This window comes from Salvelinus sp. IW2-2015, linkage group LG27, assembly GCF_002910315.2.
Source record: "Salvelinus sp. IW2-2015 linkage group LG27, ASM291031v2, whole genome shotgun sequence".
Taxonomy (NCBI): Eukaryota; Metazoa; Chordata; class Actinopteri; order Salmoniformes; family Salmonidae; genus Salvelinus; species Salvelinus sp. IW2-2015.
In genome coordinates, this window is record NC_036867.1 from 3,194,929 (window position 1) to 3,207,904 (window position 12,976).

The 12,976-nt window shown below is 44.9% G+C and overlaps 1 protein-coding gene across 1 annotated transcript in view; it reads right to left on the bottom strand.

Annotated features, from left to right (window-relative positions):
* Window positions 1-12,976, bottom strand: part of LOC111953408 (A-type potassium channel modulatory protein DPP6-like) — a 212,706-nt gene that overhangs the window by 13,657 nt on the left and 186,073 nt on the right. Inside the window, 5 exon segments of the mRNA XM_070435603.1 lie at window positions 1,789-1,827; window positions 1,965-2,088; window positions 2,380-2,477; window positions 6,002-6,156; window positions 10,314-10,434. Coding sequence (XP_070291704.1) covers window positions 1,789-1,827; window positions 1,965-2,088; window positions 2,380-2,477; window positions 6,002-6,156; window positions 10,314-10,434 — 537 coding nt within the window.

Here is a 12,976-nt window from a genome sequence, read left to right on the forward strand (position 1 = left end):
ATTTGTAAAAATCCAAATAACTTCACAGATCTTCATTGTAAAGGGTTTAAACAGTTTCTCATGCTTGTTCAATGAACCATAAACAATTAATGAACATGCACCTGTGGAACGGTCGTTAAGACACTAACAACTTACAGACGGTAGGCAATTAAGGTCACAGTTATGAAAACATAGGACACTAAAGAGGCCTTTCTACTGACTCTGAAAAACACCAAAATAAAGATGCCCAGGGTCCCTGCTCATCTGCGTGAACGTGCCTTAGGCATGCTGCAAGGAGGCATGAGGACTGCAGATGTGGCCAGGTTAATAAATTGCAATGTCCATACTGTGAGACGCCTAAGACAGCGCTACAGGGAGACAGGACGGACAGCCCTCGCAGTGGCAGACCACGTGTAACAACAGCTGCACAGGATCAGTACATCCGAACATCACACCTGCGGGACAGGTACAGGATGGCAACAACATCTGCCCGAGTTACACGAGGAACGCACAATCCCTCCATCAGTGCTCAGACTGTCCGCAATAGGCTGAGAGAGGCTGGACTGAGGGCTTGTAGGCCTGTTGTAAGGCAGGTCCTCATCAGACATCATTGGCAACAACGTCGCCTATGGGCACAAACCCACCGTCGCTGGACCAGACAGGACTGGCAAAAAGTGCTCTTCACTGATGAGTCGCAGTTTTGTCTCACCAGGGGTGATGGTCGGATCCACGTTTATCGTAGAAGGAATGAGCGTTACACCGAGGCCTGTACTCTGGATTGGTATCGATTTGGAGGTGGAGGGTCCGTCATGGTCTGGGGCGGTGTCACAGCATCATCGGACTGAGCTTGTTGTCATTGCAGGTATCCTCCTCCCTCATGTGGTACCCTTCCTGCAGGCTCATCTTGACATGACCTTCCAGCATGACAATGCCACCAGCTTTACTGCTCGTTCTGTGCGTGATTTCCTGCAAGACAGGAATGTCAGTGTTCTGCCATAGCCATCGAAGAGCCCGGATCGCAATCGCATTTAGCACGTCTGGCACCTGTTGGATCGGAGGGTGAGGGCTAGGGCCATTCCCCCCAGAAATGTCCGGGAACTTACAGGGGCCTTGGTGGAAGAGTGGGATAACATCTCACAGCAAGAACTGACAAATCTGGTGCAGTCCATGAGGAGGAGATGCACTGCAGTACTTAATGCAGCTGGTGGCCACACCAGATACTGACTGTTACTTTTGATTTTGAACCCCCCTTTGTTCAGGGACACATTATTCAATTTCTGTTAGTCACATGCCTGTGGAACTTGTTCAGTTTATGTCTCAGTTGTTGAATCTTATGTTCATACAAATATTTACACATGTTAAGTTTGCTGAAAATAAACGCAGTTGACGGTGAGAGGACATTTCTTCTTTTGCTGAGATTATATATACACATATATAAACATATTTGTAACATATCTAGAAATGATGGAGTGGCATTCCACTCTGCAGCACTGCTAAAAAGATGTAGACACAGCGATATGACGTGGATGCAGAAAGTAAACAGCATAGTGGGTCAATTTTCTCAACAACTAAGACTGTTGAAGAGTGAGGCTCAACTTCTCCACTGTTTTGGTCCCGTGGCTACCGTGCTGTGAAGAGCATGAAGCGAACCCGTGGCCATGCAAAGATACTGTGTGTGACTGTGTGAGAGTGTCTTGCATCTCGCTCATCTCAATATGTGCGGTGCTCCTTGTTGTGACATCATTTCGCTGAGTCTACCTTTAAGAGCACTAAGACATTGTTTGTACTTGAATCTGGTTGGTTTCTTACCTGTCTGTGTAGCCAACTTTCACTTTCGTCCTCATGTTTCTAAAACATACATAATTTGAAAGAAAAGTCAATCATAAGCTTAAGAAAAGCAAACGAAGTAAGCTGAAAAACAGCTGTGTTTGTAGCTGAAGAGGATGCACACACACACAGACACAGACACAGACACACACACGCACCTTGGTGCAGACGCCGGTGGTGGCCTGACACAACGTCAGCATGGATATGTTCTGGGCTCTGTTTAACCAGTTCACTGCCAGTTTGGTGGTAGTCGCCCATTTCACCATGGTGACATAGTACTCTCTGTCCAACACAAAACGAAACAAGAGTGTTATTGTGACTATGCATTTATTCATGCAAATACAAAATCTAGAATAAAGGACTAGGAATGTCTACTGACATATTGCATGTGTAACAGAGCTCATCCCTTTGAAAGCCATAAGGGTATATAACCATGTTATATATAGTAGTACTAGCAGTAGTGGGTAGGCAGGTAGCCTAGCGGTTAAGCGTGTTGGGCCAGTAAACCGAAAGGTCACTGGTTCACTGGTGTTGTGTGTTGTGTGTGTTGTGCTGTGTGGGGGGGGGGTGTACCCCATCCTCTGGTCCTCAGGCCTCCTCATCTCCATGGTGTGCAGGGGCCCATTCAGGTTGACCACATACAGAGAGATGACTGGGTTCTCCTCCCCAGCCTGCATGGGGGAAAAGAGGACAGAGAGACTATATGAGTTCAAATTCCATCAATAAAATAACTGTTCTTATTGGACATTTTAAGCGCATCTACCTCAGGAAGAACAGCCTGTAGAGTCTACAGTGTAGACAGAATTAACTCCATGCTGGTATATTTTCCCAATTCCCAAGATAGTTTGTTTTACCTTTATATGTGTTTAATGATACAATTTACTGCAGTGTAGTGTTGCACAGTAGAGTGCATGTTTTCAGTCAGTACTAGGTTAGTAATCATACTGCTCTAACCTTAGTGTTGTGACGGGTCACGGCAACCATACAGGACCAATTGCTTCCAATTACCCTAGGCCACGCCCCTTCCCTCCACACCTGTTCCCACTCCCTAATCACCTCTCCTCACTCTGTTTCCCACAAAAGCAGCGTGCTCCTCTCTATACACTAGTAATGGTTCATATTTGGTGATGGCACGGCGCACCCTTTTCGTTCCTTCCTTTGTGTGTGATATGAGAAAGCCACCACATCCTAAAACATTTTCCAAACTCGGTCCTGCCCCCCACCCCCCGGGTGCATGTTTTGTTTTTTGCCCCAGCATTACACAGCTGATTCAAATAACCAGCTCATCATCGAGGTTTGATTATTTGAATTCCATCCAACTCCTAACCCCCTGTCGTGTCTTTGGCATCATTAAAACTGAAGACTTATCTTTATAAAAAATTCTCTGTAATTATTATTACGTGATTAAACTACTTAATCATGTAACTGTAATTAACTAGGAAGTCGAGGCACCAAGGAAAATATTCAAATTACAAAGTTATAATTTTCCTAATATAACTTTCAGATATTTTAATATCTGATCACTTAGTCTTCTGATTAATGAATTATTATTTACCTCACGGTTGTCTCATTCCAAACGTTGTAAATTGTTGGTTATCTGCACGAACCCAGTCTTCACTATGAGTCATACATACATCAACTGTCATTTATTTACTAACTAAGTAATTCACAGAAATGCATCACACAAACAAACAAAATAGATATGTTTACAAAGAAATGATAGGGGGGTGTGCCCTAGTGGGCTGAACCGGTATGGCGACTTGTTTTACAGAGTGATAATTATAACAATTGAAATGCTAATCCTTTGCACATGAACGCTCACTCATTCGGGAACAATCGCAATCAATATATATATTTACGCTCAGTGTGTCGTCGGGATCTCTGTTGAAAAGTTTGTTTCTGTTGGAGAGTCTGTCCGCCCTCTCTCTGTCGTGGTTAGAATGGATAGTTCAGAGTGACATTCATTCATGTCGTTATAGGATAGATGTTTCGCCAGTTGTTGGTCTTCGCATTCAATGATACCGAATTCCTAGCTGCAGACTAGTAATTAATATCAAAGACTTGTTCTTATTCTGTCGGTATCGATAGTCTAAGAGTTTAACCACGTGGTATAGTTAAAAGATTCAGCCATCTACTCAAACCTTAGCTTATAGTCAGGTTTATGGTCTCTACTCAAACCGTGGCCCTCTCGTGGTAAGCTGGTCTGCAACGTTTAGCCATCTCGTAATTGAGGTAAGCTCGGTCTCCTCTCAAACCTTGGCCCTCTCGTTATCGAGGTAAGCTGGTCTGGTGATAGAATACCCCAGTGGGGGTTTTATTCGGAAGAGCAGAAAAGGGCCTGTCTCAGGACGCCAGACCATAACTGTGCTCATGGGCGGTCCTCTGATTTAGTTAAACTCCAAAGGGAATTGGAGTTTCTTTCATTAACTTTTTAGGGATAAGGGGCAGCATTTTCACTTTGGATGAATAGCGTGCCCAGAGTGAACTGCCTCCTACTCTGTCCCAGATGCTAATATATGCATATTATTAATACTATTGGATAGAAAACACTCTGAAGTTTCTAAAACTGTTTGAATGATATCTGTGAGTATAACATAACTCATATGGCAGGCAAAAACCTGAGAAAAAATCTGTGGGAATTCTGAGGCTGGTAGATTTTCATATCCCAGTGGGATATGGATCTGTTTGCACAATGTAAACTGAGATGTTTGGATATAAATATGCACATTATCGAACAAAACATACATGTATTGTGTAACATGATGTCCTATGAGTGTCATCTGATGAAGATCATCAAAGGTTAGTGATTCATTTTATCTCTATTTCTGCTTTTTGTGACTCCTATCTTTGGCTGGGAAAATGGCTGTGTGTTTTTTGGACTTGGCGGTGATCTAACATAATCATATGTTGTGTTTTCGCTGTAAAGCATTTTTTAAAATCTGACACGATGGGTAGATTAACAAGATGTTTATCTTTCATTTGCTGTATTGGACTTGTTAATGTGTGAAAGTTACATATTTCCCCAAAATATTTTTGAATTTCCCGCGCTGCCTTTTCAGCGGAATGTTGTCGAGGGGTTCCGCTAGCGGAACGTGTGTCCTAGAAATGTTAAACAGTCCAAAATCACATTACACAATTTCACAAACAGTATCATCCTCACTCATTCATCTTATACAACAATTAGATGTAAGCCTCATATCTGAGGCTATTGTATAAACAGCGTTATGGTAATGTGGCCGTATTGTCTCCCATGAGTTTCACAAAATTGTACCAAACGGACCAGTTCGTAGCTGGATTCTTCACCGATCTTTTATACCTTCTCCAGAACATAAATGTTGTTCGGTTCTCCAGTTCTGTGAGGTGGAAGAAATTCCTTTGTTCTCTCTATGAACTCACTCTCTCTCTATACTGTCTGGCCACGAGGCAGGATCTTCCCTAGGAATTTACGACCTCTCTGACCACAGCAGCCTGGTTGTAGGAGACAGAGAGAGATGGTGCCGAGGTAGGGTGCATAGAAAAGGGCTGGTGCAGAGGGAGGGGGTAGTGCTCGCTGTACCCAAAGAGGGCAATGACACCCCCATGTGCCTCTGTTGTTCACTGTGTATAATAAATACCCCTAACCCTGGACTCCTCATCTCCATCTCCTCATTGCATTCTGACCGATGCACCATGGTGACAGCAACAGTCCTGACCCTAACTTACAGTCAGCCCATTCATCCTAGCCCTAGTCCCTTTGTTCACTTAGAGTAGTGGGTTTCAGTCAGTACTAGGTTAGTAATTATACTGTTCTGACCTTAAAGGCGCTGCGTGGTCAATCCGACATCTGCATTGGCCGTACAGCATTTACTGCGATGCAGCCTCTGCAGAAGTTAGGGCTTTCATACTTCTTGCGCTTAGCGGAGCAGAGCTATTGTGAAGGAAGTTGTCAAGGAAGTTAGTTTGTGTTTATACAGGACGTACTGTCCCCCACCTACCGTCAACCAATCATGTCAATGCGGAGCTACGTAGCTATTGTTACAAAATGTAAGAGGTGCATGGCAATGAGGTACGGAGCTTGATGTGAGCTCCAGATGCTCCGCAATTTTGTCACACACTCCATACGAAGGCTCCGACCACATTTTCGGATCAAGCATAAATGGGCTTTTAGGGTAGTGGTTTTCAGTCAGTACTAGGTTAGTAATCATACTGTTCTAACCTTAGGGTAGTGGTACTCCCTCCCAGTAGGGTAAGTAGTTCCTGTGAACATGGGGATCTCCATCTTGGGCACCATGGTGTCGTTGATGGTGGCATATGCCAGCCGGGCACCGTCCGGAGACCACCYGTGGGCAATATGGGTCTGGAAGATCTCCTCTGGAAAATAATCGGAGAGAAATGTCCTTTCGTTTTCAGTAATAATGAAAATGATGAAACCCTTACAGAAATCTACTCTGTGTTTCAATGGAACCACATTTCAACACCCAGTGCAGACCTGCATCAGATACGTTGGTTATATTAAATACTGACCCAAACATCAATTGCAATGCAGAGTCAGTTTGGCTCAACGCTGTCATAACATCCATAAAATGAGGAGTACTGTATGTTCCGGCCATAAATCAAAACACTGCTTTTAATCTCACAAGCGAGGAACATCGACCAATCGAGAGCCATACCAGGAAAGGGAACAGGAAAAGTAATTTCCCAGTCAGGTGCAACAGTGTACTGTGTTGTATTCAGGGAAATTGGAGTGTGTTTGTTTGTGTGTAACCCCTTTTCTGCTGCTGAGGCACACAGAAAGAATGCTGTTGGAACTTGGCTTACTTAATCAAAAACCTGAGACATCTGTGCGTCCCTACAGAGCCTGTGTGTGTTTGAAATTGTGCAGGTTGATATGAACGACAGGACACACACTAATATCCCAGAGGGGGCTCTATTGATATGCAGTTCCAGGTGAAGACACACACACACGGGCACGCCCACGTGCAGAAAAACACTAAATGTATGTATGTAATCTTTTCTGCATCTATCCCCACCCAGCTGATAAAGTGTGTGTGTGTGTGTGTGTGTGTGTGTGTGTGTGTGTGTGTGTGTGTGTGTGTGTGTGTGTGTGTGTGTGTGTGCATGTGCATTAATTGCATTTAGCTTGAGGAGGAAATTCGTGGTCTGACACAGCGCTACATCTCCTGTGTGTATGTGTATCCTTGCATCCTTCAGTGTCCATCTATCCAAAACCTTCTTGATGTAATGTGATTTGTGGATTAAAATAAAGTATTTCAAATGTGTGTGTGTGAACCCACCTTTGTTTCCATGTCCTTTGAGAGCTGTTTCTATCTCCCTAGCTATGATTACCCAGGTGAGAAGTGTCACACTCCTCCATTCTCCCTGGTTCACAGACTCGCTGTTCTGACTCTAAATTATTCACTGCCTAACACAGATATGACTTATGCATGAGCCGCCCTGTTACTGAGGCAGGTGGGCAATAGACGTTAATGAATGTAATGTGACAGAATCAGGTGGGCCAAACTAATGAGGAGAAGGAAGGACATATCTTTCTTCACCGGGACACAATTCAACAACCATTAACTGATCAAAAGTAATATGCTATGATAAGAGTAGTGCTTCCTGTGTTGAGACATTTTGACAAAGACAAGGTGTGATAGGACTTGGTGAGATTCAGAGGAATGTCAATTGAGGCAAAGAACACATGGTGCAATATGAGTCCCGTCCAATAGGGGGCAGTGGTGATACGTATTAGAACTAAGCCCCACTGGTAGATGACAGTTGAAGCATGAGAAATTCAACTGAACTGCCTGCTTACAGAGAGCATAGATAGGATAACCCCCCCCCCCCACACACACACACACACACACACAGTTGTTTACTGCTATATTTTTCAGAAAATAATAATACCACCGTAAACAAATACAAACAAAATCGTCTCAGTGTGCAAAAAGTGCAATACCAGCCAAAACTCCAGGGGCCATACACACACAGCTCCTATCAAGAGTGCCAGACACTGCTCTGGTTCTATACCTGGGCCACATCATATTTCAGGATGTTGTCTGCTCCAGTACTGGTTCTATCCCTGGGCCACATCATTTTTCAGGATGTTGTCTGCTCCAGTACTGGTTCTATACCTGGGCCACATAATTTTTCAGGATTGTTGTCTGCTCCAGTACTAGGTTCTATACCTGGCCACATCATATTTCAGGTGTTTGTCTGCTCCAGTACTGGTTTTATACCTGGCCGCACATAATATTTCAGGATGTTGTCTGCTCCAGTACTGTTTCTATACCCTGGGCCACATAATATTTCAGGATGTTGTCTGCTCCAGTACTGGTTCTATACAACCTGGCCACATAATTTCAGGATGTTGTCCTGCTCCAGTACTGGTTCTATACCCTGGGCCCATAATATTTCAGGATGTTGTCTGCTCCAGTACTGTTCTAATACCTGGGCCACAAATATTTTCAGGATGTTGTCTCTGCCTCCAGTACTGGTTCTATACCTGGCCACACATATATTTCAGGATGTTGTCTGCTCCAGTACTGTTCTATACCTGGGCCACATAATATTCAGGATGTTGTTCTGCTCCAGTACTGGTTCTTACCTGGGCCCACATCATATTTCAGGATTGTTTGCGTCTGCTCCACCACATCAGTTAATCTGTACAGACAGGCCACTGATGACAAAGCATTCTATAATCGCCTTGGGTGTCTGTCTGACTCCCCTTATGCAAGACTGTCAGTGTACCACACACACAATGATAATCCTCATCTGGTTTTTAGACGGTTACTACAAAATTAGACTGCAAGCGTGGCGTTTTTCCTCCAGGGAGATTTCCTCCCCATATCTGACACTGTGATTGACCATCGCTGTCATCTGGTGCAGATCTAAACAGATGTTACACACACCTGGCAAGGTCTCTCTCCCCTTCACACGGCTTATGTCACCATAAACAAAAACCAAAACACACACAACACACACACACACACACACACCACACACACACCAACACAACACACCACACACACACAACACACACACACACAACACACACAAACACACCACAACACACACACACACAACACACACACCACACGACAACACACAGACACACACTACAACCACACACAATCCACACACGTTGAATGTGTTATTGCTGAAAGACCGCAGTCTGTCAAAGAGATCTCCATTGAGTGACATGATACGAGTGGTAGGTCTACGTTGTGGGGCAGGTCAAACTCAGGCTCAACTCCCTCCCATCCCATCAAAAGATTCATCTTTCTTAATAAATGATCAATGTAAATTGCCAGGCCCTCAGCGCTTCATAATTATGTGGCAGGGGTCAGACAGTGATTAAAGTTTCAATGGACTTAGACTAATATTGCTGTTGGAAGAGCTCCACTGCACAGCTTAAAATCTCAGTCAAACTAATCTGGGGGTAGGGGTGTGTCAACACACATACTGTAGAGGCTACATACACACTTTAACAGTTAACAAAGAGGTAGTGTAAAATACGAGAGCATACTTAGTGCAAGCAACCTTGCACTCACACACACAGGACCGTTGCACACAGATGCAGACATGACCGTCGCAATCACGCTCGTGCAGAATTCAGCCTTCATACGGTAACATTTGTAATATTGTTGCCAGTTTACGATTACTCTTGGAACTCAGAATCACATCTAGCAGTGTTCTGGCAGTATGTCAGAGACACCTAGCGAAAGGTTGGCAGGTGCCGCCCCACCCATTGATGAGCACTACACCAGGCCCTAACTAAGAGACAGCCATCCAGGCCTTCACTGACACTCCTCCCTCTCTTTCTCTCTCCGTGTTATTAAAAGCGAGAAGTCTTGGAGCAGAGAGCCAAACACACGGGGAGCGGAATGAATTAATTCATTAGTAAAGTTGAACACAGTGAGGCAGTCTGTTCCTCAGGGGATGAGGTAGAGGCACTGAGGTGGAGTCAGAGCTTGGATCGGTCGAGTCAAAACAAACAGGGAGACATCTGTATCAGAATGGAGAACAGACGGTGAAGATTAATTCTGCTGAATTAATGCTAATTTACCTATGTCGAACAGCCGCAGTGAGAACTCAGGGAAATTGGAGCAAATTGGGTACTTTTCCTGTTTTTAACTACATTTTGGTTGGGTAGCCTAGTAGTTAGAGCGTTGGACTAGTAACCGAAAGGTTGCAAGTTCGAATCCCCGAGCTGACAAGGTACAAATCTGTCGTTCTGCCCCTGAACAGGCAGTTAACCCACTGTTCCTAGGCCGTCATTGAAAATAAGAATTTGTTCTTAACTGACTTGCCTAGTTAAATAAAGGTAGAATTAAAATAAATAGTTTACTGCACCTATGAGTAGCCTTAATACCAGTTCTGTTGTGTTTCAAATTTCAAGACAAGAATCATTTTGACGCAAGTGCCACATTCTCTGGGGACAACAATGCAACGGGACATACGGGCCATTAGACCACCACCAAGAACACCAATAATATTCACATCAGCCAATAAAAGTGTCATCTCACCTTCGTACAGCCAATCGCTGAGCCCATTGAAGATGACTCCCTCCTTGCCGGTGGAGACTAGGCGGATCGATCGGCTCTCCACCGTTGAACGGTAGTAGATGTTATTCTCAAAAATGAAAATCTAAGGGAAGAGGGAGATGAGAGAAAAAATTATGAAAAAACTGAGGTGATCAATATGGAAGGAAGAAAGGATGTGTGTTCTGCATGACTAAACTTGACCTGTAGGTTGATGGAAGGATGCTTTAACCAGATGAGGAATTTGAGCTCAAAAGGTTCTATCGAAATGTTTGATCCTCTCCTATTCACTGCAATACTTGAATCATGAAAGCAAAGGCCAGCTTTTTCAAGCAGAAATTTGCATCCTGTAGCTCTAACTCCAAAAAGTTCTGGGATACTGTAAAGTCCATGGAGAACAAGAGCACCTCCTCCCAGCTGCCCACTGCACTGAGGCTAGGTAACACGGTCACCACCGATAAATCCGTGATAATCGAAYACTTCAACAAGCATTTCTCAATGGCTGGCCATGCCTTRCTCCTGGCGACTCCAACCTTGGCCAACAGCCCCGRCCCCRCCGCTGCTACTCGCCCAAGCCTCCCCAGCTTCTCCTTTACCCAAATCCAGATAGCAGATGTTCTGAAAGAGCTGGAAAACCTGGACCCATACAAATCAGCTGGGCGTGACAATCTGGACCCCCTATTTCTGAAACTGTCCGCCGCCATTGTCGCACCCCCTATTACCAGCCTGTTCAACCTCTCCTTCGTATCATCTGAGATCCCCAAGGATTGGAAAGCTGCCGCGGTCATCCCCCTCTTCAAAGGGGGAGACACCCTGGACCCAAACTGTTACAGACCTATATCCATCCTGCCCTGCCTATCTAAGGTCTTCGAAAGCCAAGTCAACAAACAGATCACTGACCATCTCGAATCCCACCGTACCTTCTCCGSTGTGCAATCCGGTTTCCGAGCCGGTCACGGGTGCACCTCAGCCACGCTCAAGGTACTAAACGATATCCTAACCGGCATCGATAAAAGACAGTACTGTGCAAGAAGGACTGTTACAGACCTATATCCATCCTGCCCTGCTATCTAAGGCTTCGAAAGCCAAGTCAACAAACAGATCACTGACCATCTCGAATCCCACCGTACCTTCTCCGCTGTGCAATCCGGTTTCCGAGCCGGTCACGGGTGCACCTCAGCCACGCTCAAGGTACTAAACGATATCTAACCGCCATCGATAAAAGACATACTGTGCAGCCGTCTCATCGACCTGGCCAAGGCTTTCGACTCTGTCAATCACCATATTCTTATCGGCAGACTCAGTAGCCTCGGTTTTTCTAATGACTGCCTTGCTGGTTCACCAACTACTTTGCAGACAGAGTTCAGTGGTGGCAAATCGGAGGCATGTTGGTCCGGTCCTCGGCATCTCTATGGGGGTACCACAGGGTTAATTCTCGGGCGACTCTTTTCTCTGTATAATCAATGAGGATGTGCTCTGCTGCGGGCGATTCCCTGATCCACCTCTACGCAGACGGACACCGTTTGCATTGTATACTTCTGCCCTTCCTTGGGAGCACTGTGCTATCTAAACCTCCAAAAGAGTTTCAATTGTCAACAACCTCCTTCCGTGGCCTCCATGCCCTCTTCAACGCTATGTAAACAAATGCATACTTCAAACGCGTTTCGCTGCCTGCACCCGCCACGCCCGATCACTAGCTCACACACCTCTGGACGGTTCCGACCCTGAGAATATGTGGACATCTATAAGTACTAGGTGTCTGGCTAGACATGCAAACTCTCCTTCAGAGCTCATACAACATCTCCATCCACAATCAAATCTGAGAGTCGGCTTTCTATTTCGCAACAAAGCCTCCTCACTCATCGCCGCAAACTACCCTAGTAAAACTGACTAACTACCGCTATCCTCGCACTTCGGCCGATGTCATCTACAAAATAGCTTCCAATACTCTACTCAGCAAACTGATGTGCAGTTTATCACAGTGCCAATTCGTTTTGTTCTAAAGCACTTATACGACCACCACTGCGACCTGTATGCCAGTCGGCTGGTCACTCGCTAACATGTTTCATCGTCAGAACCCACTGGCTCCAGGTCATCTACAAGGCTATGCTAGGTAAGAGTGGCCGCCTCATCTCAGTTCACTGGTCCGATGGCTACACCCACTCCGTGCACGCACTCCAGGCAGGTGTATCTCACTGATCATCCCCTAAAGCCAAAACCTCATTTGACGCCTTTCCTTCCAGTTCTCTCTGCTGCTGCGACTGGAAACGGAATTGCAAAAATCTCTGAAGTTGGAGACTTTTTATCTCCCTCAACAACTTTAAACATCTGCTATACGAGCAGCTACCGATCGCTGCAGCGTACATAGTCCATCGGTATAACCACCCAATTTACCTACCTCACCCCCCATACTGCTTTTATTTATTTACTTTCTGCTCCTTTTGCACACCAGTATTCTCTACTTGCACATGATATCTGATGATTTATCATCCAGTGTTAATCTGCTAAATTGTAATTATTTCGATTTATTGCCTACTCCTCATGCCTTTTGCACAACATTGTTACTAGATTCTCTTTTTTTCTACCATGTTATTGACTTGTTATTGTTTACTCCATGTGTAACTCTGTGTTGTGTCTGTTCACACTGC